We start from the raw sequence: 27821 nt of genomic DNA on the forward strand, positions 1-27821 counted from the left end.
TTCTGGGATCGAGCCCCACATCAGGCTCCTCTGCTGGGAGCCTGCTTCTTCCTCTCCCACTCCCCTTGCTGTGTTCCCTCTCTCGCTGGGTGTCTCTCTCTGTCAAATAAATAAATAAAATCTTTAAAAAGAAAAAAAAAGAGTAGAAAATCTTAAGTGCTACTGAGGCATTCCTGATCACATTCCCTGCATTCCCCACCCTTCCTCCTGGAAATAAGCGCTCTGGGATTTTGTTCATTCTCCCCTATTATTAGCCTTATCTTTTTGCCTATGGCAAAAATGTTGTTTATCTTGTTTATTGCCATTTCATCTTAACCTTGAGTAGATAACTGTCCTGAAACTAAAATTTTGCATATTAAACTGCAAGCTAAAGTATGTGTCTAAGTAGGTCTGGGTAGAGTTGATTTAAATGCATATGTAACCAAACTCTGTAATAAGGTTTGGGCTCAAGCAATACAGAACTGTGTTTACAAAATTTTACAAAATCAGCTCTTTCATTTTACTGAACATGTAGGATCCATATGGTGGATACTCTCTCCATACTGCTTAGTCTTTTCCAGCATTACTATTGTGTTTTACTCCTCATACATTTATCAGTGGAAGGGGAAAAAAAAATCACTTGTGAATATAGCAATTGTGTTGTGTTCTCTGACTTTGCTAGTTATATTTATAAAATACAAATTTCCAAATTTTATGTATTTTAAAATCAAACTCCCTTTTTCAGTCTAATTTTTTAAATAATGTTTGTAATTTAGAAGGGTCATAGAGTCATTATGCATTTAGGTGATAGTATCTTTTACATAGTATTTGAAATAACATGTTTCCATAAAGTTTTTTGATAAGTATTTTATATTTATCTTCCTGTGCACTCAGTATTGAGTGTAAAAGATAGCACTAAGTGTCTTTTTATTCTTATTTAAGATTTGTTTATTTATTTGAGAGAGAGCGAACAGGGGGAGGGAGTCTTAAGCCGACTCCACGCTGAGCAGGGAGCCAAACACAGAGTTCAGTCTCATAACCCTGAGATCAAGACCTGAGCCAAAACCAAGAGTGGGATGCTTAACTGACTGAGCCACCCAGGTGTCCCTCAATAGTTATTTTTGTTTTTTAAAAAGACACTTAGGGGGTGCCTTGGTGGCACAGTCAGTTAAGCTTCTGGCTCTTGTTTTCCACTCAGGTCACGATCTTAGGGTCATGGGATCCAGCCCTGTTGGGCTCCCGCTCAGTGTGGAATCTTCTTGAGATTCTTTTCCCCTCTGCTCTTCCCGTGCCCCTCACACTTTCTCTAAAATAAATAAATAAATAAATAAATAAATAAATAAATAAATAAAGTTTAAATATTCTTTTTTTTTTAAAAACTACTGTTATTTAGTTGTAAAGTAACCATAAATCACCATTATTATGTATGATGAAGTTCAGATCAAAGATCAGTTATCCAAGGGATATATCTTAGATATGACTTTGGAGATTGAATTTGTGGAACTTACTTAAATGCCATTAGGGTGAAAATCTAGCTTTTTAATCATATAAGCTTCTACCCCAGTTACAGAGATATTGCTTTCTGTCCTTGTGTATATAAATGATAATTGAGACAAGTCAGGAACTGCAAATGAAGAGAGCTCATTCTTCTTTTCCAGTTTGAATTAAGAAAAAAGGTAAAGACTGGGAAACCAGCCGAACAAATCCATTAAATCTTGTAATCAGTGGGTTCTGTCTTACCCAGTTGGGCTAGTTACAGCCAGAGCCAGGTCCCAGCAGACCATGTAAGGCAGCTGGTTGTAAGTGGTCCTCTTTAGTAGGACGTGACTAAAGCTGTATGTACAGCAGCTAGGCCTGAGTCACAGGAGGTACAACAGATCCAGTAAAGAGCTGAAATATGGGTAGAATCAATCTAATTAAAATCTTTGACTGAATTTTTTTTAAAGATTTTATTTATTTATTTATTTATTTATTTATTTATTTATTTATGAGAGAGAGCACGCACGTGTGTGAGAGAGAGACCACAGGTGGAGGGAGGGGCAGAGGGAGAAGCAGGCTCCCCAATGAGCAGGTAGCCCTGTGCGGGTCTCCATCCCAGGACCCTGGGAGCAGGACCTGGGCCGAAGGCAGACTCTTAACCGACTGAGCCACCCAGACGCCCTTGACTAAATTTTTAAAAGTCTTAACTATGGAATAAACCTTACCAGTTTTGTGGGATGAGAGATGCAGGTTTGCTCAAAAACTAAAATGAATGAGTTTTATATTCTGAAATATTCTAGAATTATTTGACTTACTTATCACAGAGTCAGTGCTATATCCGTCTCATAGTACCAATCTTATTTTTTTTAAGACTTTATTTGAGAGAGAGCAAGCAGGGGAAGAGAGAGGGACAAGCTGACTCCCCACTGAGCAGGGAGCTCGACGTGGGGTTCAGTCCCCAAACCCTGGGATCATGACCTGAGCCAAAGACAGATACTTAACTGACTGAGCCACCCAGGCATCCCCAGTACTGAGCTCTTAAAACCGGTCTTTTCCTGGTGTACCAGGGTATGTCTTCATGTGCCTCTTCAAGATTCCTTAGTGTGTAAATGTAGCTCGCATGTACATGAACTTTTCATTTCATTCACGTATGTAGACAAACCAGGGTTTAGCTATTGAGGTTTTTTTTGTCCAAGATTTTCTTTTTACTCCTTCATTAAGAGACTGTTCACTAAAAGTTTTCTGTGGTTTAGTTGTATCAATTAGTTGTTTTTTCTTAACACCATCATTATTAATTTCTTTATATATATTATTACTTTTATTAGGATGGACGTTTGAAGCCAGGAGATCAGCTTGTCTCAATAAACAAGGAATCTATGATCGGCGTATCCTTTGAAGAAGCAAAAAGCGTAATTACCAGAGCCAAGTTGAGGTAACTATCCTATCCATAAGTTGGAATGAGTTAGTTAACATGTCTTCTCAAAAACAGTAATTTAAGAGATTTAAATACTTTAGATCATATATATATATATATTTATATGTATATGTGTATGGATATATATGTATGGATATATATATGTATATATATGTATGTATATATATATGTATATGTATATATATATATATATTTTTTTTTTATTCATTTATTTAGTTTTAGAGAGAGCATGCCCGTGAGCCGGGGTGGGGGAGGGCAGAGGGAGAGGAAAAGAGAGAATCTCAGGCAGACTCCCTGCTGAGCAGCAGAACCCAACATGGGACTCAATCTCACAACCCTGAGATCCTGACCTGAGCTGAAATCAAGGGTTTGACATTTAACTGACTGAGCCACCCAGGCACCCCCTGAAATAAGTATATTTTAATAATACTTGAAACATTATCTTAAAATTCGGTTGTACTATATCCACACTATATCCATAAAGTGATTTCTTTTTAATGCTAGGTCAGAACCTGCTTGGGAGATAGCATTCATAAGACAAAAATCCGATGGCAGTCATCCAGAGAATCCATCTTGTCCATCTTTTTTACAAGCTTCAGGAGAATATGGACCTCAAGTCTCGACATTTAGCCTTCTTCCTTCTCCCCCTGAAATTCTAATTCCAAAGACCTCATCCACTCCCCAGACTACGGATACCATTTTATCTTCTTTTAGGATAAATCCGGTAATCTTATATTTCTCTGTGTATTTATGCAGTCCATAAGTCCCCTATAAGTTTTTATGTTTGTTATATACAATAGAATTATAATTTTAGTAGTGCAGTTTTTTTTAACAGATTGGTATTTCCTTGAAAGTTCTTTTTTTTTTTTTCTGTTTGATATTTTTATACTGTGCTATCAGTAATATAATTTTTCAAGTCACTGTGTCTTTTGTCCAGAAAGTCATGATCAGGAATGGCCTCACGGAGATAAGCCTAGTTGTCACTCAAAACTGTGTTAGGAATGTCATATGTATTTTCAGAAAGTCTCTAATATGGTTTAATTTATTCTTATTTCTGTTTCCTGCTTCACTGAAGACAGGCAGTCTTCCTTTTTGTTCCTTAGCTTTTTTCCTGCACAGTGAGGCTAATCCTAATTACCCAGTGTAGGTGGATATGGTTCCCTCACGTGTGCATGCTAATACCTAGTTCACCCCAGTAGACTCACACAGAGGGGGGAGTTTCTACATCAAAATCGACAGTTGATTACTAATTGCTCTAGTCTGCTAACAAAATCAAACTTTTTATAGAATAGGGCATATACTCTTAAAACCTATGTTGGCTATAAAACAAAATAGGAAATTCAGGTAGGCTTTCAGTTAATGGAATAAAATTCGTCAAAGCCAATTTTAGTTTCAGGGACCTGCTAATAAGATACAGAGTATAAGATTTTCTGTTGGTCCCTTATACTTTTTTATTAGGGGTTATAATAGCTTTTCAATGATAAGGTGTGAGGCCTTATATTTTGTTGTCTTGGATATGGTAGAGCTGAAAGCAGGTGTTACCTTTACTTCTGAAATGCTTTGTTTGGAGATAAATATACCAAAATTTTAGAGATCTCATATTTTTGGACTGCCGCTTTAATCTCTTAAACCATTCTTTTTATGTTAACGTGAGCTTCTAGTCTGGTCTTTGACCTACTTTAGAAAATGACATTTTATGCTCTTCCTTTTCTTTCATAGATAAAAACTGGATACAAGAAGACAGAACAGACTCCAATTACTTCTTCGGAAAACAGCCCTACGGATATGTCTAATACAGGTAAATGCACATTTAATTCCTCTTTACTGTTATTTCTTTCAATTACTCTTTCTCAATGAGGAGTACATAATGTGACTTAATAGACTTTAAAGAAGGGTGCATTATGCCTTTTTTCCTTCAATGAATAAAAGAGCAAAATGAATGTATTGTGCAATGGTCCCTGTTAGATTATGTCTTTTATTAGAAATTTTCCTGAACAAAGCGTTGAAATTTTAAAATGCATTATCATAACGGTGTCTATGAAGCTGTAATAATCAATGAACTGTTGAAATCAAATAATGTAAACTCTTCTTTAAATCAAGATTAGGTTGCCTTGTCCTTTTAGGAAAATACTGGTGAGGTTCATTAAATGCACCTTTCAGAGAAATTATAGATGGGAGCATAGCTTAAGAAAAGATGTATGTTTTTGGTTTTTTTTAAAGAAGAGATGGTATAGATGAAATTAAAAAGAACATCAGTATTATGAATTGAATATTATCAGTTATAATTACCATGAAATGATTTACTGACTTTTTAAAACAATAAAGTATTAATTGTGTAAGCCTCCCATAAAAAAATAATTTTTATCAAACTGTGAAGTATCTGTTAGTGGCTCCAATATTGAGAAAAAAACTTTCCCTTTAAATTATCTCCAAAAATTAAGTACAACAACAATCAAAAACCAATGCTTATAGAAAGGAAAAGTTAATTACATACGTCTAAAAATTACATACGTCTAAAAATTGGTACCTGTATATTTTAATTTTTAATAGCATCAATCTAGATCAGAATTGCAAAATAAAGACAAATTAGCATAAATTACATAGTATCTTAGTCCATTTGGGCTGCTATAACAAAATACCACAGACTGGGTAGCTTATAAACAATAGACGTGTGTTTCTAACAGTTCTGGGGGCTGGAAATCCAGGATCAAGCTACTAGCATGGTCCCAGTGAGAGCCTTTTTCAGGTTGTACACCTCATGTCCTCACATGGAGACCTGTGGGGTCTCTTCAATCAGAACACTAATCCCATTCAGGAGAACTCCACCCTCACGACCTCGGCCCCTCCCAAAGGCCCCATCTCCCAATACCATCATCTTGGGGGTTAGAATTTTGACATATGCATTTGGGGAGGACACAAACATTCAGACCACAGTACAGAGGCACCACACTTAACAGGAATTTATAGCGGATTCCATAGTAGTTTCCTCTGATTTGGAGTAGTATTTACCAGTGAGTTGGTAGCAGTCTCTAGCCATAAATTATATGCCCTTTTTACTTGGTAGGATTCCTTGACTCTTGGAAACTTTATTAGTATTATCCCCTTTATGTAATTAATTTCCATTCTCTTGATGTATTGTTTTTATTTTAAACTGTGAACACATGTGAGGAAGAAAAAAATATATAAATGAAGGAAGTGAACATTGGTGAGAATATATTTATGTAACTTTTTTTTAATTTTGAAAGTAATTGGACTGCTCATTGCCTCTCTTAGTCTTTTATTAGTTCAGGAAGCACTTACTCAGCTTGTCATGTGCATAGAAAACATAGTTGTAGGAATTATGAAGGAATAAGGATATTTTCCATCAGATACTTAATTGTTGTGAAATAAAATATAGGGTTAAAAAAAACCTTCATTATTCAGATTAGAAAACATAAATGTATGTGTTTATTTTATTGGATACCTCCCGCTTGCGGTGTTCTGTGTTAACTAGAGCAGGGTGTGGGTGGTTTCTGTACTCAAAGGAACATACGATCTTGTCACAGATAGTGTGAAGATGTGAACAAAGTGGATAAGGAAAGAAGTGGCCTGAGTGTGGTGTAGGGAAGGCATAGGCTCTGAATGCAAATGTAGAGGTTCATTTCTTTGCTTCCAACTTATTAGCTGTGTAACCTTGAAATAGTTGCCTCATGGCTCTTTATGAATATTAAATGAGATCGTGCATATCAAGCACTTAGATTCATAATTGGTACATAGCATATGCTCAGTAAATTTTGATGTTATTATTATTAATATCACAGAACCCACTGAAGAGAGTGTAGCTCAGATAATATTTCAGGGTATGTTTTTAGCATGGAAACAAAAGCTCCCATCCTTATATCAATTTTGCATCCTCCTCTTGCCCCCCATAGTACATAGTACATAGTAAAGAATTTGTCACAACATGCAGAAATTTCTTCGCAAAAATCAGACATCATCCAGATCTTGAAAGAAGTAGTTAAGCATCAATTGATAGATGAAGGAGGTCTCCTTAAGTGAAGGAAGCACCATGAGCAAAAGCATAGAACAAAGGATGAGCTAGATGTCAGGTGACCCTAGGAGGCAGATCTGATTAGAATAAAGAGATCCCAGAATAATGAATAAAGTGAGGTAAATTCACATCAGTGACTAAAAGAGTGCTCTATTTTGTAATAGAAAAATGATTTAATGAAGAAATATTTGACTGAGCCGCATGAAAAGTGTAAATATTAAAATACAACTAAAATAGAACGTTTTTCTAGGGTAGAATTAGCATTGAGTTAGTCCAAGTTTTTATTTTCACATAAGTGTAGTAGGGCAGATATTTCTGGGAGGGGGAACAAAATCTACTCTAAATTATCTCTAGGTAACTTATATACATTGTGATTTGTCTGTATAAGCACTTAATTATAGATTGTTCCCAAATTGAACCCTTAACTGTCACATCTAAACTCCTTCAGCCAGTTGGTATTTATTCAAAAAATGTAAACAAGTTTTAATGTTAACCTCAACAAAAATAAGCTGAATTGAAGCAAATCTATTCCCGTGTTCCCATCTCAAAATTATTCCCAAGTGTAAAACTGGTTAGAATTTTAAAAATCTGTAAAATACTTGAATATGTTTTTTTAAAACTATTCTATTATATAAATTTCTTATTTCAGAACTCAGAGTCCTTTACTATTGCTATAAGCTAACACATGAGCTTGTAAGTGAGCTAAAAGCATACTAAAGACATTCCTAAAAAAAAAAGAGTAGAGAATTATTGCATGAAGAAATATTATCATTACTTTAACTTTACTAGAACACAAACTGTAATCCTCCCACAGTAAGGTTTTATAACTGAAACAAAATAGTGATGGGGGGAAAATATCCATGGAGGGTTCATGGTATAAACCAAATGGTTTTGATCCTGCCCTTTTAAAAAATTCCCTTTCTTCCCCTAAAAAGAGGAATAGAAGAGAAGATCCAGGGGCGCCTGGGTGGCACAGCGGTTAAAGCGTCTGCCTTCGGCTCAGGGCGTGATCCCGGCGTTATGGGATCGAGCCCCACGTCAGGCTCTTCTGCTATGAGCCTGCTTCTTCCTCTCCCACTCCCCCTGCTTGTGTTCCCTCTCTCGCTGGCTGTCTCCATCTCTGTCAAATAAATAAAATCTTTAAAAAAAAAAAAAAAAAAAAAAAAAAAGAAGATCCAAGAGAATAATAAGCTATCCTTTGAAAATCCTCACTCCCCCAGAGAGGAGCAAATCAGGGGCTTGAGGCCAGACTTGAGAGATGTCACCAGCAAATGGGGAAGGCTGTCTGTCTATGAGCAGCTTTTCGGGTCAAGGTACTCTGAATCACCAGAGCATGCCGGATATATGCACAAATCCTCCTAAGGTTTTGGCTCAAAGGTATAGTTTCAGGGGAGGGTTGGCTGAAAGAAAGTGAGATTTTGTTAAGCCATGATTGCGTATTGTTAAGTGGGGGGGTTAGTGTAATTTTACATTAAATCTCCTGTTTAAATACATCTCTTTGTTAATATTAACAATATTCTAGGGGTGCATGGGTGACTCGGTCGGTTAAGCGTGCGACTCTCGATCTCATCTCAGGTCTTTATCTCAGGGCCATCAGTTCAAGTCCCGTGTTGGGCTCCACGCTGGGCATGGAGCCTGCTTAAACACAAACAAACAATATTCTATAGTGTTCATAGTAGTTTTCTATGATTATTTTACCTTTACAATTTCTATAAGGTGCACTCTTTTATTCTAACTACTCTACAGATGAGAAACCATGATGAAAGATACTGACAACATTTAGGAATAATGGCTTTGGGAGTCACAAGAGACTAGAATCCTGACATGGTCAGTTACTAGCTGTGTGATCATAGGCTAGTTCCTTTACGTTTTGGGGCCTTGATCTCTCCATCTTTGGGATGGGAATAATAACACCTATGTCATTATGGCTATAGTAAAGCTTAATGAGCTTACCTATATGAAGTACTTAGTGCATTGCCTGGCTAAAAGTAAGCGTAAGTAAGAGCTGATCTGCTGTTATTTCCACTGTTACATATAGCAAATTTTTATGCTTAGGTGCAGGAATACGTAGTGAGAATGCATGCCTCAGTGCCTGTGGATAACTGTCCCTGTTCCTCCCTCTCCCTTTCTGCTCTATCTCCCTCCCATCCCCCAGCCCTTCCACATACTTACACTTGATTTGAGTAATTCACTCCCAGGAGTAGGATTGTTGGTCTGAAACCATGGTTAGGCTAGCTTGGGTCCACCCAGTAGTGCTCCTTAATTGCAGGTCAGGCACCAAGCTGAAGGTCATTGACAAGCTCACAAATCCAAACATTAAAAATGAAAAATAAAGTTTGACTTCCCTGCTCTTTGGTCTTCTATACCACTCCACTCCATGCAGATCTTTTGTGTCACACTGTAGGTTTGGCACAGAATTTCTTTTAAGAGAAAAAAAGAAAGAAAAAAATATATATATACATATATACTATTTTTTGTCTCATGGCTAACAATTAGGTATCATGATGACAAAAGAGACTTTGCTGCTTTTATCAGAATTGTAAAAATTCTATTATACTAAAATCACTCTATCTCAAGGTTTGATTCCATTTGAAGCTAAAAGTCAGTAACCATTTTTTTTTTATGATCTTGACACCTATAAGCTATATTCAAGATTTTACATAGAATGTTAAGGATGTGTTAAAGGTTTAGAGGAAGACTATTTATTTTCATATGCGCTTCTTATGTTCTTAAGAAAGAGAATGCAAATCATTTTGTACTTAGAGACAGATGCTCTGAGAAATTAAAAAAAAATTAAAACACTGCATAAAGATGTGACATTTCAAAAAGTTTTTTCTCTTCCTCTTGTTTCTATGTAGAACTAGTAAAATACCATTTAGAAGTGTATTTAGAATAGTGACAATTTAGATACAGGGATTGACATGAATTACAGGAATTTGTTTTACAAACTTTGGCATATTAAAACAAATAATTTTTCAAGGTCTAATCCCTTGTGGCATCTGGTCTCTTATCGTACAACAAGGACAAAGGCTCATCTATAATCAGTGCAGATGAAGAAGGTGTTAGGATGGGTGAGAGGTGTATGAAACTCAACTCTTGGAAGTCTATCTATGCCCCTTGAAATGTAACCTTAACGTAAAGAAAGAAATGAGACTTTGGGTTCCAGAAGTTCCTAGTCTGTATCATACTTTATGCGCAAACTTGAAACAATTTGCATCTATGCGTTTTTCCGTAGTACCTTCAAAACTCACATAACAAAACCACTTTTGCCAAAGAAATATCATGATCTTTTTGAATTCCTAACCTGATTTTACTTATTTTGAAGAAAAAAAAATTTCACTTTACAATTAGTAAGGCACTGTGATGATGGGGTAGTGGTAGGATGTATGTTTGTCTCTTAAATTAATATTTCCATGGGATTTAGTGCATAATTGGCCATTCTTTTTATATCTTCTAGTGCTCAAGTGAAGCTGATTTATATGATACATTTTAGATTTAAAGAAAAAAAAAATCATGAAAACAAAAGTGAAAACTGCCAACTGATTAGCCAGAATTATTTTTGAACAGCAGGAGCCCAGAACACATCCTGTCAAATGAAAAGTTCTATTCCAATTAAATTTCCAATTAACGTGCACCCTGTTGTCTCTTAGATATTGCCCCTGCACGGACTGATAATTATGGACCTCAAGGAAAGAAGATTTCCCTAAATCCCTCTGTTCGCCTTAAGGCAGAGAAACTGGAAATGGTAAATACTTTAAATTTCCATTTTTCTTCTACAAAACAACAGTAAGGAAGTGTTCTCATTCTTTGAGAGGATAAGGGAAGGGCTGGAGCCATTACTTTCTTGAAGAATTACTTATTTGCAATTAAATGAATGGCAGTTTGAGTTTTAATTATTTATGTTTGAGTTGAGCAGCCAACTCACTAGCACAAAATAGAAATAAAACCTTTTGTAACCTAAACTGACACCAAATTAATCAGTTTCCTCCTGTGTAGGAATACAACAAATGTGATGTTTTACAACGGAGAATCAAAGGAAACAGGGAATGAATTATGACCAAGTAGGTGTAATAGCAGTAAGTGCGAGGAGGTAATACTCCCATTATTCAGCTTTTTAAAAAGCAAAGGGAAACTAAATCCTGAAGAACAAAATAGTCAGATGCTCACTAAATATAAAGAAGATGGTAGCAATGTACTAAGAGGCACCAAAAATTGGTACTGGGGAGAGTGAAAAATTGAGAGCTGCTGTGTGTAAAAGAAACATAAGGTGACTGAAAAGGAAGAATTAAAAGTAGAAAAAGCATTTTAGAGCTTTTCCTATCAGGTGACCTGGGAGCTCAGCAAAAATGTGCTATGTCTTTTTTTTTTTTTTTTTTTTTTTTTATATATAAAAATGGCTATAGTGCTGCAGGTCCACAGCCTGTACTCTCTTGTCAGCTTTCATGGATAATGATTTTTTTTTACATTTTAGGAGAAGTTGAAAATGCACAGCTACGATAAATACACATTGTGTTTATTCCCGTATTCATACCTTTGCATGCATGGTCCTAGACCAAATACCTTTTCCAGAATCAACTTGAATCTTACCCAGTGTTCATATCCTAACTCAGTTCCAATTCCTGTGTCCAGATTTTTTAACTATTATAGTTTGGGCCAATACTGCCATATTTTGCCCATCTGTAGCACTTAACATCACTTTGTGGGGCTGTACCGTCTTTTGTGTATTTTGTTTCAACAACAAGGTGAAGTTTCTTCATGACAATATCAAGTACACCTACCACTTTTTGAACACCTGGTTTGTGCTCATTAAACTTTCCAATTAATTAGGTACTTAAGATATCTCCTTTAGGTTTTCAAAATCCTGAACCTCTTTTGCTAACTTGTACTCTCTTTTTAGTGGTGGCTAAAACGTAAGTTCTGGCTGATGCCAAGGTTTACAATCAGTTAATATTAACATTTTTTTAAAAAAGAATATTTGAGGTGTAAAAACATCTATAAATACCTAACAAATAAGTAAGTTATTGTTTTTTAATGATGTTGCTTTAACATGCCTTTCTAAAATCCAGGGTTTAATACTATTTCTCTGGGTAAGGAGAAAGTTATCCAGCTAATGACTTTACTTGGCAGCCTTTGTTTCTTTATTCGATTTTAGTTTTCTTAGCACGTGATTTTTAAAAAAATCTAATTAATTGTCTTAGATATGAAAATCACCTAAATTTGTATTGATTCTGAGAAATTTGAGTTGTTTGTTGAATCAGAATTTCCAGGTTTTGGTCCTCCTTTTAGCCTAAACTATTTTTCTGGAAAAATTAAATGGTAATTTTACAGCAAAGGCAGCCCACATTCTGTGTTAACTCAGCTTCTTGCTTTTATTGAAAGTATATTTAGTGACTTTATTTAGTAGAGCATTCTGTTTTCAGAGTATGAAACATCTTATTTAATAAGATTTATTTTTCCCAAAATCCAAATTAGCTCCTATCTACCCAAGTATTTGCTGAACTACTCTTTCTTCCTTTTCTGTTTGATTACATAATAATGTAATAATATCTGTATCAATCCATTTGAAATAGGTCCTTTTATTTCAGTTGCTACTTTGTAGACAGATTTGATTTTATTATCCAGAATATTTTTAACATATTTACTATTCAGTAACAGATAAGGCCAATGTGATCAAATATTTAAAATGAAGTAAAATTATCTTTTTCCTTTATCTTCTGTAAATATATTACATATAGCATCTAGGAAATTTGTGTTATAATAAGATTTCACAAGGAAAAGGTGTTGACTAATCATGTGGTTAAGTAATTAGCCTACTCAGTACAATTTTTAAGAAAGAGAAGTTAGAATTTGCTGAAGGAAATTACCTGTCAAGACATATATGTGTGTGTGTGTATGACACACACACACATATATACATATACATTGTCTTCGTGAAATCCTCTATGTTTTACTAGTCTAAGTAGACAGTTTTGTATCAGGATATACTGGAAAATGATTTTTAATACTAAACTACTTATTTTTTAATTCCTGTCTGAAAAATGGATTGCCTCTTTCTATGAATACTCTGAGGATGATTTAATATACAGATATTTTAAAATAACTTCACCATAGTTATTTGCAGTGCTATATTTTTTAAAACATTTTTAGAAGCACTGTGGGTCTCATTAATTCTAATGTTAAACTTATAAGTAGGCATGGTAAACACAGCAAATAGGTATACAGTTTATTGGTTGGCTTGAAGATCAAGAATTATTGTACTTCTACGCTATCTGTATTTTTGTACCTGAGAAAGATGCTTTGGGATACAGATGCCATTTCGCTGATATTTACTTTACCTCTTGCCATTTCTGTAACATTTGAAGAAAGCTGTAGTGAGCAATGGCATACCCCGTGTCTGATTACAGTTAATGAGATGTTCTTTGTATTAGGTTAGGAAGTATGTGACGAATATTGTAAAGAAGTGACATTTTTAAAATTCATCATTCAGACATTAGAAAGAGTTAAGGACATTTGTTTGTCCAATTAAAAAATTTGCGTTTTTGCTTAAGGTTAAAAGATGACATTAATTATTCAAGAAATTTTTGGAACTTGTTTTTTGACCAAAAATAAATTATTTCCCATTTAAATTTATGAGCTTACCTGACTGACATGCTGTATTCATCTAGATTAAATTTCTAAAGTTTGGCTCTAGATCAAGTTCCATTGTAGCTGATTATATTTTATAATTCTATTATTACTTAGTATAATAATAGTCCTATATTACGTACCTTCTGTGACAGGTGCTCTGTTTGCATTACTTTTGTAAAATCGTTTTTATTTCTTTATATGAAAATATCAGTCATACACAGAATAATTATATTATACATGTACAGTTTAGAGAATAATAAAACAAACATACTTAGGCTTACCACCCAGCTAAGAATCAGAATTTTTGACATTGCCTGTGTGTTTCTTCTTGATCACATACACCTCTCCCTCTCCCCAAGAGAATCTGTTCTGAATTTCAAATTTATCATTTATATACTTTTTTTTTTCTTAGAAAGAGGAGGGGAAGGGGCAGAGAGAAAGGGAGAGAGAGAATCTTAAGCTCCACACCCAGCACAGAGCTTGATCTCACGACCCTGAGCCAAAATCAAGAGTTGGACGCTTAACCAACTGAACCACCCAGATGCCCCCTCATGTGTATTTATAAAAACATGAAATAATGGTATGCAAACATGCCTGGGAGCTGTCCATAGAGAACTCCATAAAGAGAATATAAAAAAGTAAAAAGTTATGCTAAAAACTGGGAGAAAATATTTGTAATACATATAACATATAAAATATTGCTATCCAAAATATTTTTTAAAGTCCTACAATCAATCAGAAAAGACCCACCAGGACTTCTCCTGAGTATGCACCCTAAAGAAAGTTGTACCCATGTGCTAGAGTAGATGTGTACAAGAATGTTCATTGTTGCTTTGCCAATAAGCAGAAAACCCCAGTGTGCTAGAGGATAGATGAATAAATTGTGACATATTCATCTAATCAGGTGTTTATCAGTGAAAGTGAATGTCCTGATGTTACAATAGCATATAACAATTCAGATGAATAATGAAACCATACTATAGGGTGAAAAAAAAGCAAGTTTCAGAATTCTGACTACCTGCAGCATTTTTATGAAGCTAAAATATAGCAAAACAAAATAACACATTAGGGATACCTATGTATGTGACCAACCATCTTAAAATAAGTCATATGGGAATGATAATCCCCCATTTCAATAGTCGTGGTTACCTCTTGTGGAGCAGGACAGGAGTATGTGACACGAATTCAGCACTATTGGCAGTTTTATAATTCTTAAATGGATTCATGGAATTTTTATTTTATTGCCCTGCTTTAAAACATGTATGTCTGTTACATATCTGTTTTTATTATATATCAAATATTATATAATAAAATACTCAGGGTCCTCCTTTTAATTAAACCACATGTATTGGGGCGCCTGGGTGGCACAGCGATTGAGCGTCTGCCTTCGGCTCAGGGCGTGATCCCGGCATTATGGGATCGAGCCCCACATCAGGCTCCTCCGCTATGAGCCTGCTTCTTCCTCTCCCACTCCCCCTGCTTGTGTTCCCTCTCTCGCTGGCTGTCTCTCTGTCAAATAAATAAATAAAATCTTTAAAAAAAAAAAAAAAAAAACACATGTATGACAGGTATTACCTCTTGGGAGAAGTTCAAAAGGGACTTTTATAATGTTTTTTGTTACGTTCAAAATTTGAAATATGTGTACTTGAATGATAGGGCACTATTACAGCAATTTTGAAAAGCATGCAAAAGATACAAAAATGTACAGAATAGAAAGCTGTGATATATTGATAATTTTTAAATAAACATATAACACTGTATATGGTATAGTTATTATAGGTAAATACATAATTTATGTATATTTAATACTTAGGTGCTATATTCATAGAAAAAATTAAGAAAATTATACACCAAACTATTAATAGTGTTCTCACTGGAGCAGTAGTTCTCAAGGATGGGGGTGCATTCTTCCCCCCCTCCCCCAGGGGACATTTGGCAATGTCTGGAGACATTTTTTGTTTTCATATTTGGGAGAATGCCACCAAGCATGCAAAAAATACTTCCCAAATCTGTGTGTGAAAATTAAACCATATTGCTAAGTGATTTATGAGTCAAAAACATCGCTAATAAACATGTAAAAGAAGTTTAATCTCACTTGTAACTAAGGGAATTTAACAATGTCCAGTTCATATTCAACATATCGACAAAATTTAAAGTGAAAACAACAAATGCTCTTAAGAATATAGAAAAACAGGTCCTATATGCTAGTGGTGTGTGTTAAGTTGCTACAACCAGTTTGGAGAGTAATTTTATAATATCAAAAGGTGACTATATATACATATATAGAGATATATAGAGATATATAGAGAGATATATATATACACACACACAATATATATGATTCAGCACTTATTCTTCTAGGGATATACTGTAGAGAAATTTTCACACCTCCATACAAGGGAAATATGTATAATGTTTTGTAATAAAAAAAATAAGTTGGAGTAATGATAAAAGCCCTTTAATCAGAGAATGTATAATTTGTATTCATACAGTGGATACCATTTAAAATTAAATGAACTAGTTTCACAGACAAGAATATTGAGCAATTATGAAATCATAACACTGAGGTAAAAATAAAAATAATTTGTGAATAAATAATTAGTAAATTATAAATAATAATGTTTTTAGCATACTATCGATGTAAAATATTAAGTGCACGAGAGTACATAACATTAGGGCATACATGTAGTAAAGGCATCACATCATGGACAGGAAGCTTACACCAATCTTAGGATAGTGGTTCCTGCCAAGGAACAATAGAGAAAGCTTTCAACCAGTCTATAGTGTTTATTTCTTAAAAATATTTATAATTTCAAGCAAATACCAATGAGTATGTGAGTACATGGATGTTCTTTGTATTATTCTCTTTCTCTTGGTGTGTGTGTGTGTGAGTGTGTGTGTGTGTGTGTGTGTGTGTGTGTGAGTGTGAGTGAATGTGTGTTTGGAACATTTTTATAACTGAAGGGAAAGAACACCAAAAGTTAGGAACCATTATTTCACGTTATACGAGGCAAATCTTTATGACTGTGTAGACAGAGCAGGCAAAATGCTCTAGAATCACTCTTGAATCTCCATTTCTCTTGTCTCGCCTTCTCACTGCGCCCAGCCACCTATGCATTAACCAGTCTGTTTTTGCCACAGTATATCCCGTACACACTTCTGTTAAATTACATATTGCACTAATGACATTTATTTCCGTGCTGTTCTCACTCTAGAGACCATAACTCTTTGTGGGTAACTGTATCTTCTTTGTGTTCCCTTTGCATAGTTTAGTGCCTGAAATAGTAAGCACTAAATAATTATTTGGCGAATGAAATGATGAATGAGCAGATTCCAAAGGAGGGAGAAATTTATAAGGAACAATTACTGATATTAAACTTTACCTACTTTTTAGTTTTGATATGACTGACACAAAACGTCTTCTTGTCGGAATCTAGTAATAGGGCATCCAGTCTGTCTGTATGTGTTAGCTGAGATTAGGTTTTGCTATATATAACTGGAGAACCTAAAATAACAGGGGTTTCCATTAGAAATTAATTTCTTTCACACCACAAAGAAGCCTTAAAGTATGTAACGCAGGGCTGGCATGGGAGCTCCACAGTGTCAGGGACACATGCTCTATCTTTCTGCTCCGTCATCTTTATTGAAGTAGCTTATCAAGCAAGATGACTACTTGAATTCTAGTATTCTATCCTTTTGTCCTTCCTTCTTCCCTTCCCTCCTTCCTTCCATCTTATTTCTTTTTGAATTAAGCCAGAAGAGAGAAGGAAAAGGGACAAGAATAGCCTACACCTACTTTTGAAAGCCTTCCCAGAAGGACCCCACAATACTTCACCCCTGACATCCTTGGCCAGTATGTTGTCAGTCCCATGGCTTCAAGCCCCAAAGCGGTCTGGGAACACTTTTTAGCTGGATGGCAGTGTTTCTAGTGAAAATTTGTGGTTCTGTTAAGAACAAAAAGAATGAACGTTGGATTACAGTCAGCCGTCTCTGATTTTTAATCTGCCACGGGTACTAAAAGAAGGTAGAGAAAAGAAAAACAAGAAAGGAAGAGAGGTGGGTTCCAGAGAAAGCTTTCTATTTTACTATTTGTGTAAGCCTGCCTAGAAATAAGCTAGAATTAGAATATTTTGTATTTAACCCAATTCCTATCCACTTTAGTTTTGGTCTCAAGTATCTTAACAAAATATCTGCGTTTTGTAGTACTCCTTTTAGAAATTAATGTTTAATCTGATCTAATAGAATTTCCTTGTTATTTTTTTTTCTTCCATATCACATATTTTAAACTAAGAAATTGAGTTTTGGTTCTAGGGCTATGCTTATAAATTTGACATAAGCCAAAGTGCTAGTCTTGCAAAAAAGAAAAGAAACAAACCACACACACACACACACACACACACACACACACACAAACTGAGGTGGTGGTAGAATAAGGAAGCTAATATTTTATAGAAAATTAATCCATAAACAGTCCACAGACTTTCTCTGGGCATGTAATTCTGGTCCCTGTTCCTGATATTGATTCTTTTCACTGGGTTGTAAAATAAAGTTGTAATGAAAAGTTTTATTCTTCAGAGATTTGAAAAATTACTTCACGTGAGTCCTTTTCCTTCCAGGCTCTAGATTATCTTGGAATTCAGCCCACAAAGGAACAGCATCAAGCCCTGAGACAGCAAGTGCAAGTAGACCCAAAGGGGACAGTGTCTTTTGGAGGTAATATTAGGTTTATCGTGTTGTGTCATCACAGAAACTTGGTGGGAGAGTTATGGTGACCTATCTTCATCAGGAGCGCATCTTAAGACGGAGAGAGGGCAAAATAAGACCACATCTATTTCACGTTCCTTAATCAATACCCTAATATGTCATCTAGAATTACTGGCCTGGCTGGGTCAGCAAAAAGGAGACTTTCCTAGAATCTTCCAGCGCTAAAATATCATCATTCTAGCCTACTTTTTTGTTTCTTATTGATTGCATAAACATTTCTTTAGTAATAACAAAAGAAACAATGTAAAATACAGAAGTTCTATTTCTACTACTGTGAAATTTCATACTTTTTTCCAGCTAATATGACAGAATAAATATTTTTATGATGCTGTATAATTATTCTTATTAAAGTTAGCATAATATTGACATACTTAGTTGATGTACTATAATATTAAGCCTTTCTGCTTTTGGGAATTTTGATGGTTTCTTGGTAGCTGGTGTATAAATAAGTCTGTATTTAACATCATAGTTTTTTTTTTCCTTCTTTTTCTAAGATAAATTCCTACAAGTGGTTTAGATTTTTGATAGGTATTGATAAGTTGTTTTCAAGAGATATTTTACATATGTATTTGTTCTGCCACTGGTAATGTCTGAATATAACAGTTTTTTATATCCTTGATAGCATTCAGTATTTAATTTTTTTCTTATACAATAGATGCAACATTGTATTATTTTTAAAGTATCTGTATTGCTAAAAAAAATTCACTTTTTAGTTTCAAAGTGATGGAAAAAATATACATTTGCTTTCCTCTTCTTTTGAAAGTCACCCCAAATAGTGAGGAGAACGAAAAACAGAATTGCATGTATTAACCAAAACCATGCTGTATAAGGACAGAGCGTGGATGAGGAAAGTAAAAGAATTAGTGAGTAAAGGCAAAAAAGCCCAGGTGTCTAAAGCGATGGGGGAACCATAATGGGAAACAAGCTGATTTATCCCTGAAAAGGGTTAGGAATTAAGAATATCAGGCACTTCTTGGGGCGCCTGGGTGGCACAGCGGTTAAGCATCTGCCTTCGGCTCAGGGCGTGATCCCGGCATTATGGGATTGAGCCCCACATCAGGCTCCTCTGCTATGAGCCTGCTTCTTCCTCTCCCACTCCCCCTGCTATGTTCCCTCTCTCGCTGGCTGTCTCTATCTCTGTTGAATAAATAAATAAAATCTAAAAAAAAAAAAAAAAGAATATCAGGTACTTCTGAAGGCCGGATGGAGGCAGGGCATTTCAAATAGGGTTGTTAGAAATCGGTAGAAGTTTTTGTCTATGCTTTTACCTGCTCCCTCTCAAGCCGCCCAGGATCTAACAGTCCCTTATACTGCAAAGGAAAAGAAATATATTCTCTTGAGAAATTAAACCAGAGAACCTATAGTTGCCAGCAGTCAGGGAATTTGGAGAAGTGTGTGGTTAGTTGTCACAACACACACCCAGATTGCTCGGTGAATTTTGCAGTCATGTTTACACTCTGTAGGCAAGAGATTGTAAGATTCTCGCTGAAGAAGCTGCCCCAAAATGTCATTTGGCCTCCTGACTGCTCTGTAGTGAAACCGGCCAGATGACAAGGCAAGTTATATACACAAAATTTCCAATCAGTGTTTTGATGGTGATTCTTCTAAATATAAACTTATAGCCAAGGGTCACCAGACATTTGGAGAAATGCTCCAGAATAAATTATAAGAGCCCCAAACTGTCTGACAAGGAGAAAAACAGGAACCCTGAAAAAGGAGGAATAATTTTTGCAAGAGCAGGAGAGAACTTCAGACAAACCACAATGAACATCTTTGAAAAGGTAAACAAAGATAAGGCATCCAGGAAATAAAGAATAGGATATTGTAGAATAGGAACCATCAGAGCATACAAAAAAGGATCTTTGGAAATTAAAAATGTAATAGCTAAAATTTGAAAATTTGAAGATACATGGATGATGGGTCACACTCATGTTTGAAGAAGTTTACAGTTTGCTAGCCAGCATCAGGCAGTCTTTTTTTTTTTTTTAAGATTTTTATTAATTTATTTATTTGAGAGAGAGAGAAGGAGAGCACAAGCAGGGGGAGGGGCAGAGGGAGAGGGAGCAGGCTCCCCTCTGAACAGGGAGCCCAATGCAGGGCTCAATCCCAGGACCCGGAGATCATGACCCAAGCCGAAGGCAGACCCCTAACCAACTGAGCCACCCAGGCGCCCAGGCATTAGGCAGTCTTAATTAACAGTTGTTAAGAGTATATGCCTTGGAGTCAGACCTTGAATGGAATTCTGCTCTGCTACTTACTTGCCATGTAGCCGTGGGAAGTTTGGCAGTGAACTTGTCTTAGCTGCAGTGTGTAGAATGGAGAGCATAGGAGGACCTACCTCAGAAAATTGTTGAGAGGACGAAATAGCGAAGCAGTGTGCCTAGCATAGGGGCTGTTATATAAACATTAGCTCCTGCTGTTATTATTATTATTAAACCTCTGGCTCCAGCTAGAAAAGCTGTAAGTCACAGTATTGTCCTATGTTTCAGAGAAAGTTCTTGCTCATAATAAAAGAGTTGCAGAAATAGATATGCCTGTGATATGTTTGTGCTTTATCGTTACCTTAACTGATTTATTAAGCTCGGCAAAGTTAACTGAGGTAAGTTAAAACCGATTTATCTCTCACTTTTTATTTGAGGTTGTATTTATCTGTCACTTCAGTTAATACCACTTTAAGGTAATCCACTGAAAAGTTAAGTTTGAAGCGTTGGTTATAACACATAGCTTCAACTTCATTTAGAAGAAGGTAAGATGTATTTAGATGAGGTTAAATGCTGTGTGCCCACTGAAGTGTATTCCATTTCAGATTTTGTCCAGGTTGCCAGAAACTTGTTTTCCTTGCAGTTGGATGAAGTGAATGTCAGTGCGCATGAAATTTCCAGCATATTAGATTCACAGGTAGGGTGCGCCCTATAGAAATGTCTTGATTGTGCTTGGATCGTAAGTCTTGACTGTTCTATGTCATATATGTAGCCTTTTTTTTTCATTTGTCACTTTTTAAAAAATTATGCAAATAATATATGCTTCTTACTAAATACAGAAAACTCAGATTAATTTAAAATCGAAAGTAAAATTTCATCTTGCTGTCTTCTGTCCCTCCTCTCTCAGTATCTCCTCATGCTACTTCTCCCTAAATTTGTCACAGAAAAGTATTCATAAGTGTATACCCTCTGAAATTTTACAGTCTGAACCATCTTCCTGTGTCAGTGTCCAGATCAACATGAAGGACGGGGCCCCTGCGTGGCCTCAGTCGGTTAAGCATTCGACTCTTGGTTTTGGCTCAGGTGATGATCGTAGGGTCATGAGGTTGAGCCCTGCGTCGGGCTGTGCACACAGTGGGGGAGTCAGCTTGAGATCCTTTCCCCCCCTCTCTCGCTCCTGCTCTCCTCCTGCCCTCTGCTCACTCGCTTGCTCTCAAAAATAAATAAATAAATGAAAACTTAAAAAAAAAAAGAAACAGAACGTGAAGGAAATACAGTACAAAGGCCCTGATGCTCTCCTGCCCCCATGTTCCTCTTCTGTTACTCCTGTTCCTTCCCCTGCACCCTCAATCAGGTTACTATTCCTTTGCCTCCTTTTTTGCCTTTTTTGTGCTTTATGTAAAATGTAATTGTGAAGCCTATTAACTTCACAAGTCATTTGTTCTACAGAACTTTGACACTTAGGGGCTCTTGGGTGGCTCAGTCAGTTAAGCTGCCGACTCTTGCTTTTGGCTCAGGTCATGATCTCAGGGTCCTGGGCTCAAGCCCCATGTTGGGCTCCACGCTCAGTGGGGAGTCTGCTTGAGGATTCTCTCTCTCCCTCTGCCTTGCCCCTCCCCCTGCCCATTCTCCGCCCCCCTCTCTCTCTAAATAAATAAATAAATAAATAAATCTTTTAAAAAAAAGAACTTTGACATTTATGACATTTATATTGTCAGATTTTTCAGTCCTTTTCATTACAGAGTTTCTGTGTTATTGTATCACTCAGGAAGGTCTTCCCAATTTATGTATTCAGTTCACTCAAAATCTTTTCTTGTCTATGCATGAGTTAGGGCTCCAAATGGATAACCACTTGCCCTTATTCCACCATCTTTTACTTATAATCATCCTTCTTCACTTTTGCTGCTAATTTGTTGTTGTTGTTTTTTAAGATTTTGTTTATTTGAGAAAGAGAGGGAGAGAGAATGAGGAGGGGGGAAGGGCAGAGGGAGAGAGAGAGAGAGACAGGAGCAGACTCTCCTCTGAATAGGGAGCCTAGTGCAGGGCTCAATCCCAGGACCCTAAGATCATGACACTTAACCAACTGAGCCACCCAGGCGCCCCTTGCCGCTAATTTGATATACGAACTTTATCCTATACTAAATCTCTATCTAGACACACAGATCTGTTTCTAGACCCACCACTCTGTTCCAATGATCAGTTTCTGCCAGTACAATTACTATTTTAATTATTCTAGCCGCGTAGCTCATTGTTATGTGGTAGGCTTAATGTTTTCTTTTTAACTTCTTGGTTTTGATCTTCTAGATGATCTTTAGAATCATTTTTGCCATGGTAATAAAAATTCAGTTGGGACTTTTTAAAATTGGAATTGCGTTGAATTCAAAGAGTGGTTTGGGAGAGATGAACGTGGTTTATTTCTCCAGTCATTTAGGTGTTTGTTGATATTTTGGAAAGAGAAAATTGTATCTTGCTTCATACATGTCTTAAATATTTCTTGTTACGTCTGAAAAGGTATGCTGTAGTTTTTGTTGCTATTAGAAATGGGATTTTTTTTAACTATTATATTTTCTAATGGATGATTAGTAAAGATACTAATTTTTTTAAAGATTTTATTTTCAAGTCATCTCTCCACCCAGTGTAGGACTGGAACTTAGAACCCTGAGATCAAGAGTTGCGTGCTCCACCAACTAAATCAGCCAGGTGCCCCAAGATACTAATTTTTGCATGATTATTTTGTGCGGTGCCACTCTATTGAACTCCCTTATTCTACCTATTTTTCCCTTGTCTTGGGTTTTCTAGATAGGCATTTTAAATTAGTTACATTTCTGTTTCTCCCACAAAATTTTACTTTTTTCTGAATTACCATTGGAACAGGAGCTGCAAAAGTGACTAAAAAATAAATTTTCATGATATTTGAGCCATTTTACATTTTTAATTTTTTAAAAGAAGCTAGCATTATCTTTATAATATTTTATATCTACTTATTTACAAATTATTTTTAAAAATTTAAATGTGTAAATAAAATTTATGCTGTTTCTATTTTTCTGCAACAGCTTACATAATAGAAACTTTATCGGTTCCTTTAAGGTTTGAAAACGTTTCATATGCCAGATGGTCTAGGTCTGGGTCTTTTTGGAAGGAGATCTTTCCTATTTTTTTTAATGTCTTCTAAGGTTATTTTATTCAAGTTTTTGTCCTTTTCTTGAATAATTCTGTGAATGGATATCTTACTAGAGAATTTTTCCTTTCATCAAGATACTAAAATTTGTTAAAGAAAATAACACAGAATTTTTTTAGGTTTTTAATATATTTTAGTGATACATTAGTGATACAACTTTTTATCTCATAGATGGTGCTACACAGTTTTTTAAAAAAAATCACACCACAAGTTTCTATAGATCGTATTTTAATTTTCGTTCAGGATGTAATATTTCCATTGTCATTGCTTCTTTGACCCTTATTTTGAACTGTTTTAGACATTTTCTAGTTATATAGTTTCCCTCTGGTTGCTGATTTCTAGTGTCCTTCACTGAAGTCAGAAACACATTCTCCATGGTATTAATCCTTTGACCATATATCCAGCATATAGTCAATTTTATGAAATATTCCCATTTTTTGAAAAGCATGTCTGTTCTGCACTGGAGTGAGTGTAAGTACTCCCTGTATATCAATTAGGTCAAGGTTGTTAATCATGTGTTTGAAATTTTCTATTTCCTTTTTTTTTCTATTTCCTTACTCATTTCTTGTTTTCTTTTATTGAGCAAGAGGCATTTCATTTTAAAATTTCCCTTAGTTCTGCTCATTTTTGCTTTCCATATCATAGGCAGTATTATTAGGTGTATATGATTTTAGAATTGTTATATCCTGACAAGATGTTGAATCTCTTCATCTCTAGAATGTTTCCTGCCTTAAAATCAACTCAATCTAATCATAAAGTGATACCACTGTTCTTTTGGTTGGTGTTTTGATTTGGTTTCCAATGACTATAAATATTTCTCTTTTTAAAAGAAAAATGTTGTATAACCCTTTAACTGTATCTAATGGAATCTAAATACTATAGTTTTCGATACTCATAATCATTTTTTAAAAGAAAATTCATTCATGAATTCTTTTTTTTTTTTTATCTAAATTCTTCATTTTATTTTTTTTTTATTATTTTTTTTTTATTTTTTATTTATTTATTTTTTTTAATGATTTTTATTATATTATGTTAGTCACCATAAAGTACATCCCGGTTTCCGATGTAAGGCTCGATGATTCATTAGTTGTGTATAACACCCAGTGCAAATGCAACTATGCCTCCTTACTACCCATCACCGGTCTATCCCACCCCACCCTCCCTCTGAAGTCCTCAGTTTGTTTCTCATAGTCCATAGTCTCTCATGTTTCACTCCCCCTTCTGATTACCCCCCCTTTCTTTATCCTTTCTTCCCCTACTGATCATCCTTAGTTCATGTTCCATAGATGAGAGAAATCATATGATATTGTCCTCTCTGCTTGACTTATTTCAATTAGCATTATCTCCTCCAGTGCTGTCCATGTTGGAGCAAATGTTGAGAACTTGTTCTTTCTGATAGCTTGAGTAATATCTCCATTGTATATTGGACCACAACCTTAATCCAGTCATCTGTTGAAGGCATTCTCGGCTCCTTCCACGATTTAGCTATTGTGGACATTGCTGCTATGAAATTGGGTGCATATGGCCCTTCTCTTCACTCACGCCTGTATCTTTGGGGTAAATACCCAGTAGTAGCTGCGCGGATCATAGGGTAGCTCAATTTTTAACTTTTTTAAGGGACCTCCACACTGTTTTCCAGAGTGGCTGCTACCAGACTTCCCACCAACAATGTAGGAGGGATCCCCTTTTCTCCACATCCTCTCCAACAATTGTTGTTTCCTTGTCCTTATTTTTGCCATTCTAACTGGCGTAAGGTGGTATCTCAGTGTGGTTTTGATTTGAATTTCCTTGATGGCTAATGATTTTGAACATTTTTCATGTGTCTGTTAGCCATTTGTATGTCTTCATTGGAAAAGTGTCTGTTCATATCTTCTGCCCATTTTTGATTTGTTTATTTGTTTCTCGCTGTATTGAGTTTGAGAAGTTCTTTGTAGATCTTGGATACCAGTCCTTTATCTGTAGTGTCATTTGCAAATATATTCTCCCATTCCGTGGGCTGCCTCTTGTTTTTCTCTGTTTCCTTGGCTGTGCAGAAACTTTTAATCTTGATGAAGTCCCATAAATTCATTTTTATCTTTTGTTTCTCTTGCCTTTGGGGATGTGCATGAAAAAGGTTGCTTTGGCCGATGTCGTAGAGGTTGTTGCCTATGTCTCCTCTAGAATTTTTGATAGATTCCTGTCTCACATTGAGGTCTTTTCATCCATTTGAGCTTTATTTTTGTGTATGGTGTGAGATAGTGGTCAAGTTTCATTCTTTTGCATGTAGCTGTCCAATTTTCCAGCACCATTTATTGAAGAGATTGTCTTTTTCCCCACCGGATGTTTTCTGCTTTATCAAAGATTAGTTGCCCAAAGAGCCGAGGGTCCATTTCTGGGCTCTCTATTCTGTTCCATTGGTCTATGTGTCTGTTTTTGTGCCAGTACCATGCTGTCTTTGTGATCACAGCTTTGTAGTACAGCTCGAATCCGGCATTGTGATGCCCCCAGCTTTGTTTTTCCTTTTCAACAGTTCCTTGGATTCGGGGCCTTTCTGTTTCCATACAAATTTAAGGACTGTTTGTTCCAGTTCTTTGAAAAATGTCCTTGGTATTTTGATCGGATAGCATTGAAAGTGTAGATTGCTCTGGGTAGCATGGACATTTTAACTATGTTAATTCTTCCGATCCATGAGCATGGAATATCTTTCCACTTTTTATGTCTTCCTCAATGTCTTTCAAGAGTGATTTATAGTTTCTAGAAATAGGTCCTTTACGTCTCTGGTTAAGTTAATTCCAAGGTAACGTATGGTTTTTGGTGCTATTGTAAATGGGATGATTCCCTAATTTCTCTTTCTTCGGTCTCGTTATTCGTGTATAGAAATGCAACTGATTTCTGAGCATTTATTTTGTATCCTGCCAGCGTTACTGAATTGCTCTATAACTTCTAATAATTTAGGAGTGGCTTCTTTGGGTTTTTCCATATAGAGAGTTCATGTCATCTGCAAAGAGAGACATTTTGACTTCTTCTTTGCCAATTTGAATACCTTGATCCCTTTTTGTCGTCTGATTGCTGTTGCAAGGACTTCTAGTACTATGTTGAATAATAGTAGCTGGAGAGTGGGCATCCTTGTCGTGTTCCTCGATCTTAAGGAAAGGCTTCCAGCTTTTTCTCCATTGAGAATAATATTTGCAGTAGGCTTTTCATAGATGGCTTTTTGAGATTGAGAAAGTGTACCCTTCTATTCCTACACTCTGAAGGGTTTTAATCAGGAAAGGATGCTGTATTTTGTCAAATGCTTTTTCGGCATCGATTAGAGGATCATATGGTTCTTGAGTCTTTTCTTGTTGATAGATGTATCACGCTGATTGATTTGCGAATATTGAAACCACGCTTGCATCCCAGGTATGAATCCCACTTGATCGTGATGGATAATCCTTTTAATGAACTGTTGGATTCTATTAGCAAGTATCTTGTTGAGGATTTTGGCGCTCCATATTCATTAGGAAATCGGGTCTGTAATTTCTCCTTTTTGAGGGGTCTTTGCCTGGTTTGGGGATCAAGGTAATATTGGCCTCATAGAATGAGTTTGGTAGCTTTCCTTCTGTTTCTATTTTTTGAAATAGCTTTAGGAGAATAGGATTATTCTCTCTTTGAATGTTTGGTAGAATTCCCCAGGAAAACCATCCGGGCCTGGAGTTTTGTTATTTGGAAGGTTGTTTATCACTGACTCAATTTCTTCATAATTAATTGGCCTGTTTAAGGAATCAATTTCTTCCGGTTTCAATCTTGGTAGTTATAGGTTTCAGGAAGGATTCCATCTCTTCCAGATTGCTTAGTTTATTGGCATATAGCTGTTGGATAAAAATTTCTAATAATCCTTCCAATTTCAATGGTGCTCGTCAGACCTCTCCTTTTCATTCATAATTTTAATAATCTAGGTCCTTTCTCTTTTCTTTTGGATAAGTCTTGCCAGTGGTCTGTCAATTTATTGATTCTCTCAAAGAACCAGCTTCTAGTCCTGTTGATCTGCTCTACTGTACTTCTGGTTTCTGCTTGATTGATTTCAGCTCTAATTTTGGTCAACTGCTTCCTCGTGCGTGGATTAGGCCTGTCCCTCTGTTGCTGTTCCAGCTTCTGGGGTGAGAATAT

General features: G+C 35.8%; 1 protein-coding gene and 1 long non-coding RNA gene across 3 annotated transcripts in view; one reads left to right on the plus strand and one right to left on the minus strand.

Moving 5' to 3' along the window:
• Window positions 1-27821, plus strand: part of STXBP4 (syntaxin binding protein 4) — a 223583-nt gene that overhangs the window by 23228 nt on the left and 172534 nt on the right. For both annotated transcript variants that reach the window (XM_040640852.1, XM_040640853.1), the window contains exons 5-10: window positions 2784-2890; window positions 3398-3617; window positions 4613-4691; window positions 10574-10668; window positions 18167-18263; window positions 21121-21212. In XM_040640852.1, coding sequence (XP_040496786.1) covers window positions 2784-2890; window positions 3398-3617; window positions 4613-4691; window positions 10574-10668; window positions 18167-18263; window positions 21121-21212 — 690 coding nt within the window. The remainder of the gene's footprint in view (window positions 1-2783; window positions 2891-3397; window positions 3618-4612; window positions 4692-10573; window positions 10669-18166; window positions 18264-21120; window positions 21213-27821) is intronic.
• The window catches only part of LOC103681312, a 61550-nt gene that overhangs the window by 2856 nt on the left and 30873 nt on the right, over window positions 1-27821 (minus strand). The window contains exon 2 of the long non-coding RNA XR_573254.2: window positions 9096-9343. This is a non-coding gene — a long non-coding RNA (uncharacterized LOC103681312). The remainder of the gene's footprint in view (window positions 1-9095; window positions 9344-27821) is intronic.

Source organism: Ursus maritimus, unplaced genomic scaffold (genome assembly GCF_017311325.1).
Source record: "Ursus maritimus isolate PB19 unplaced genomic scaffold, ASM1731132v1 scaffold_24, whole genome shotgun sequence".
Classification (NCBI taxonomy): Eukaryota; Metazoa; Chordata; class Mammalia; order Carnivora; family Ursidae; genus Ursus; species Ursus maritimus.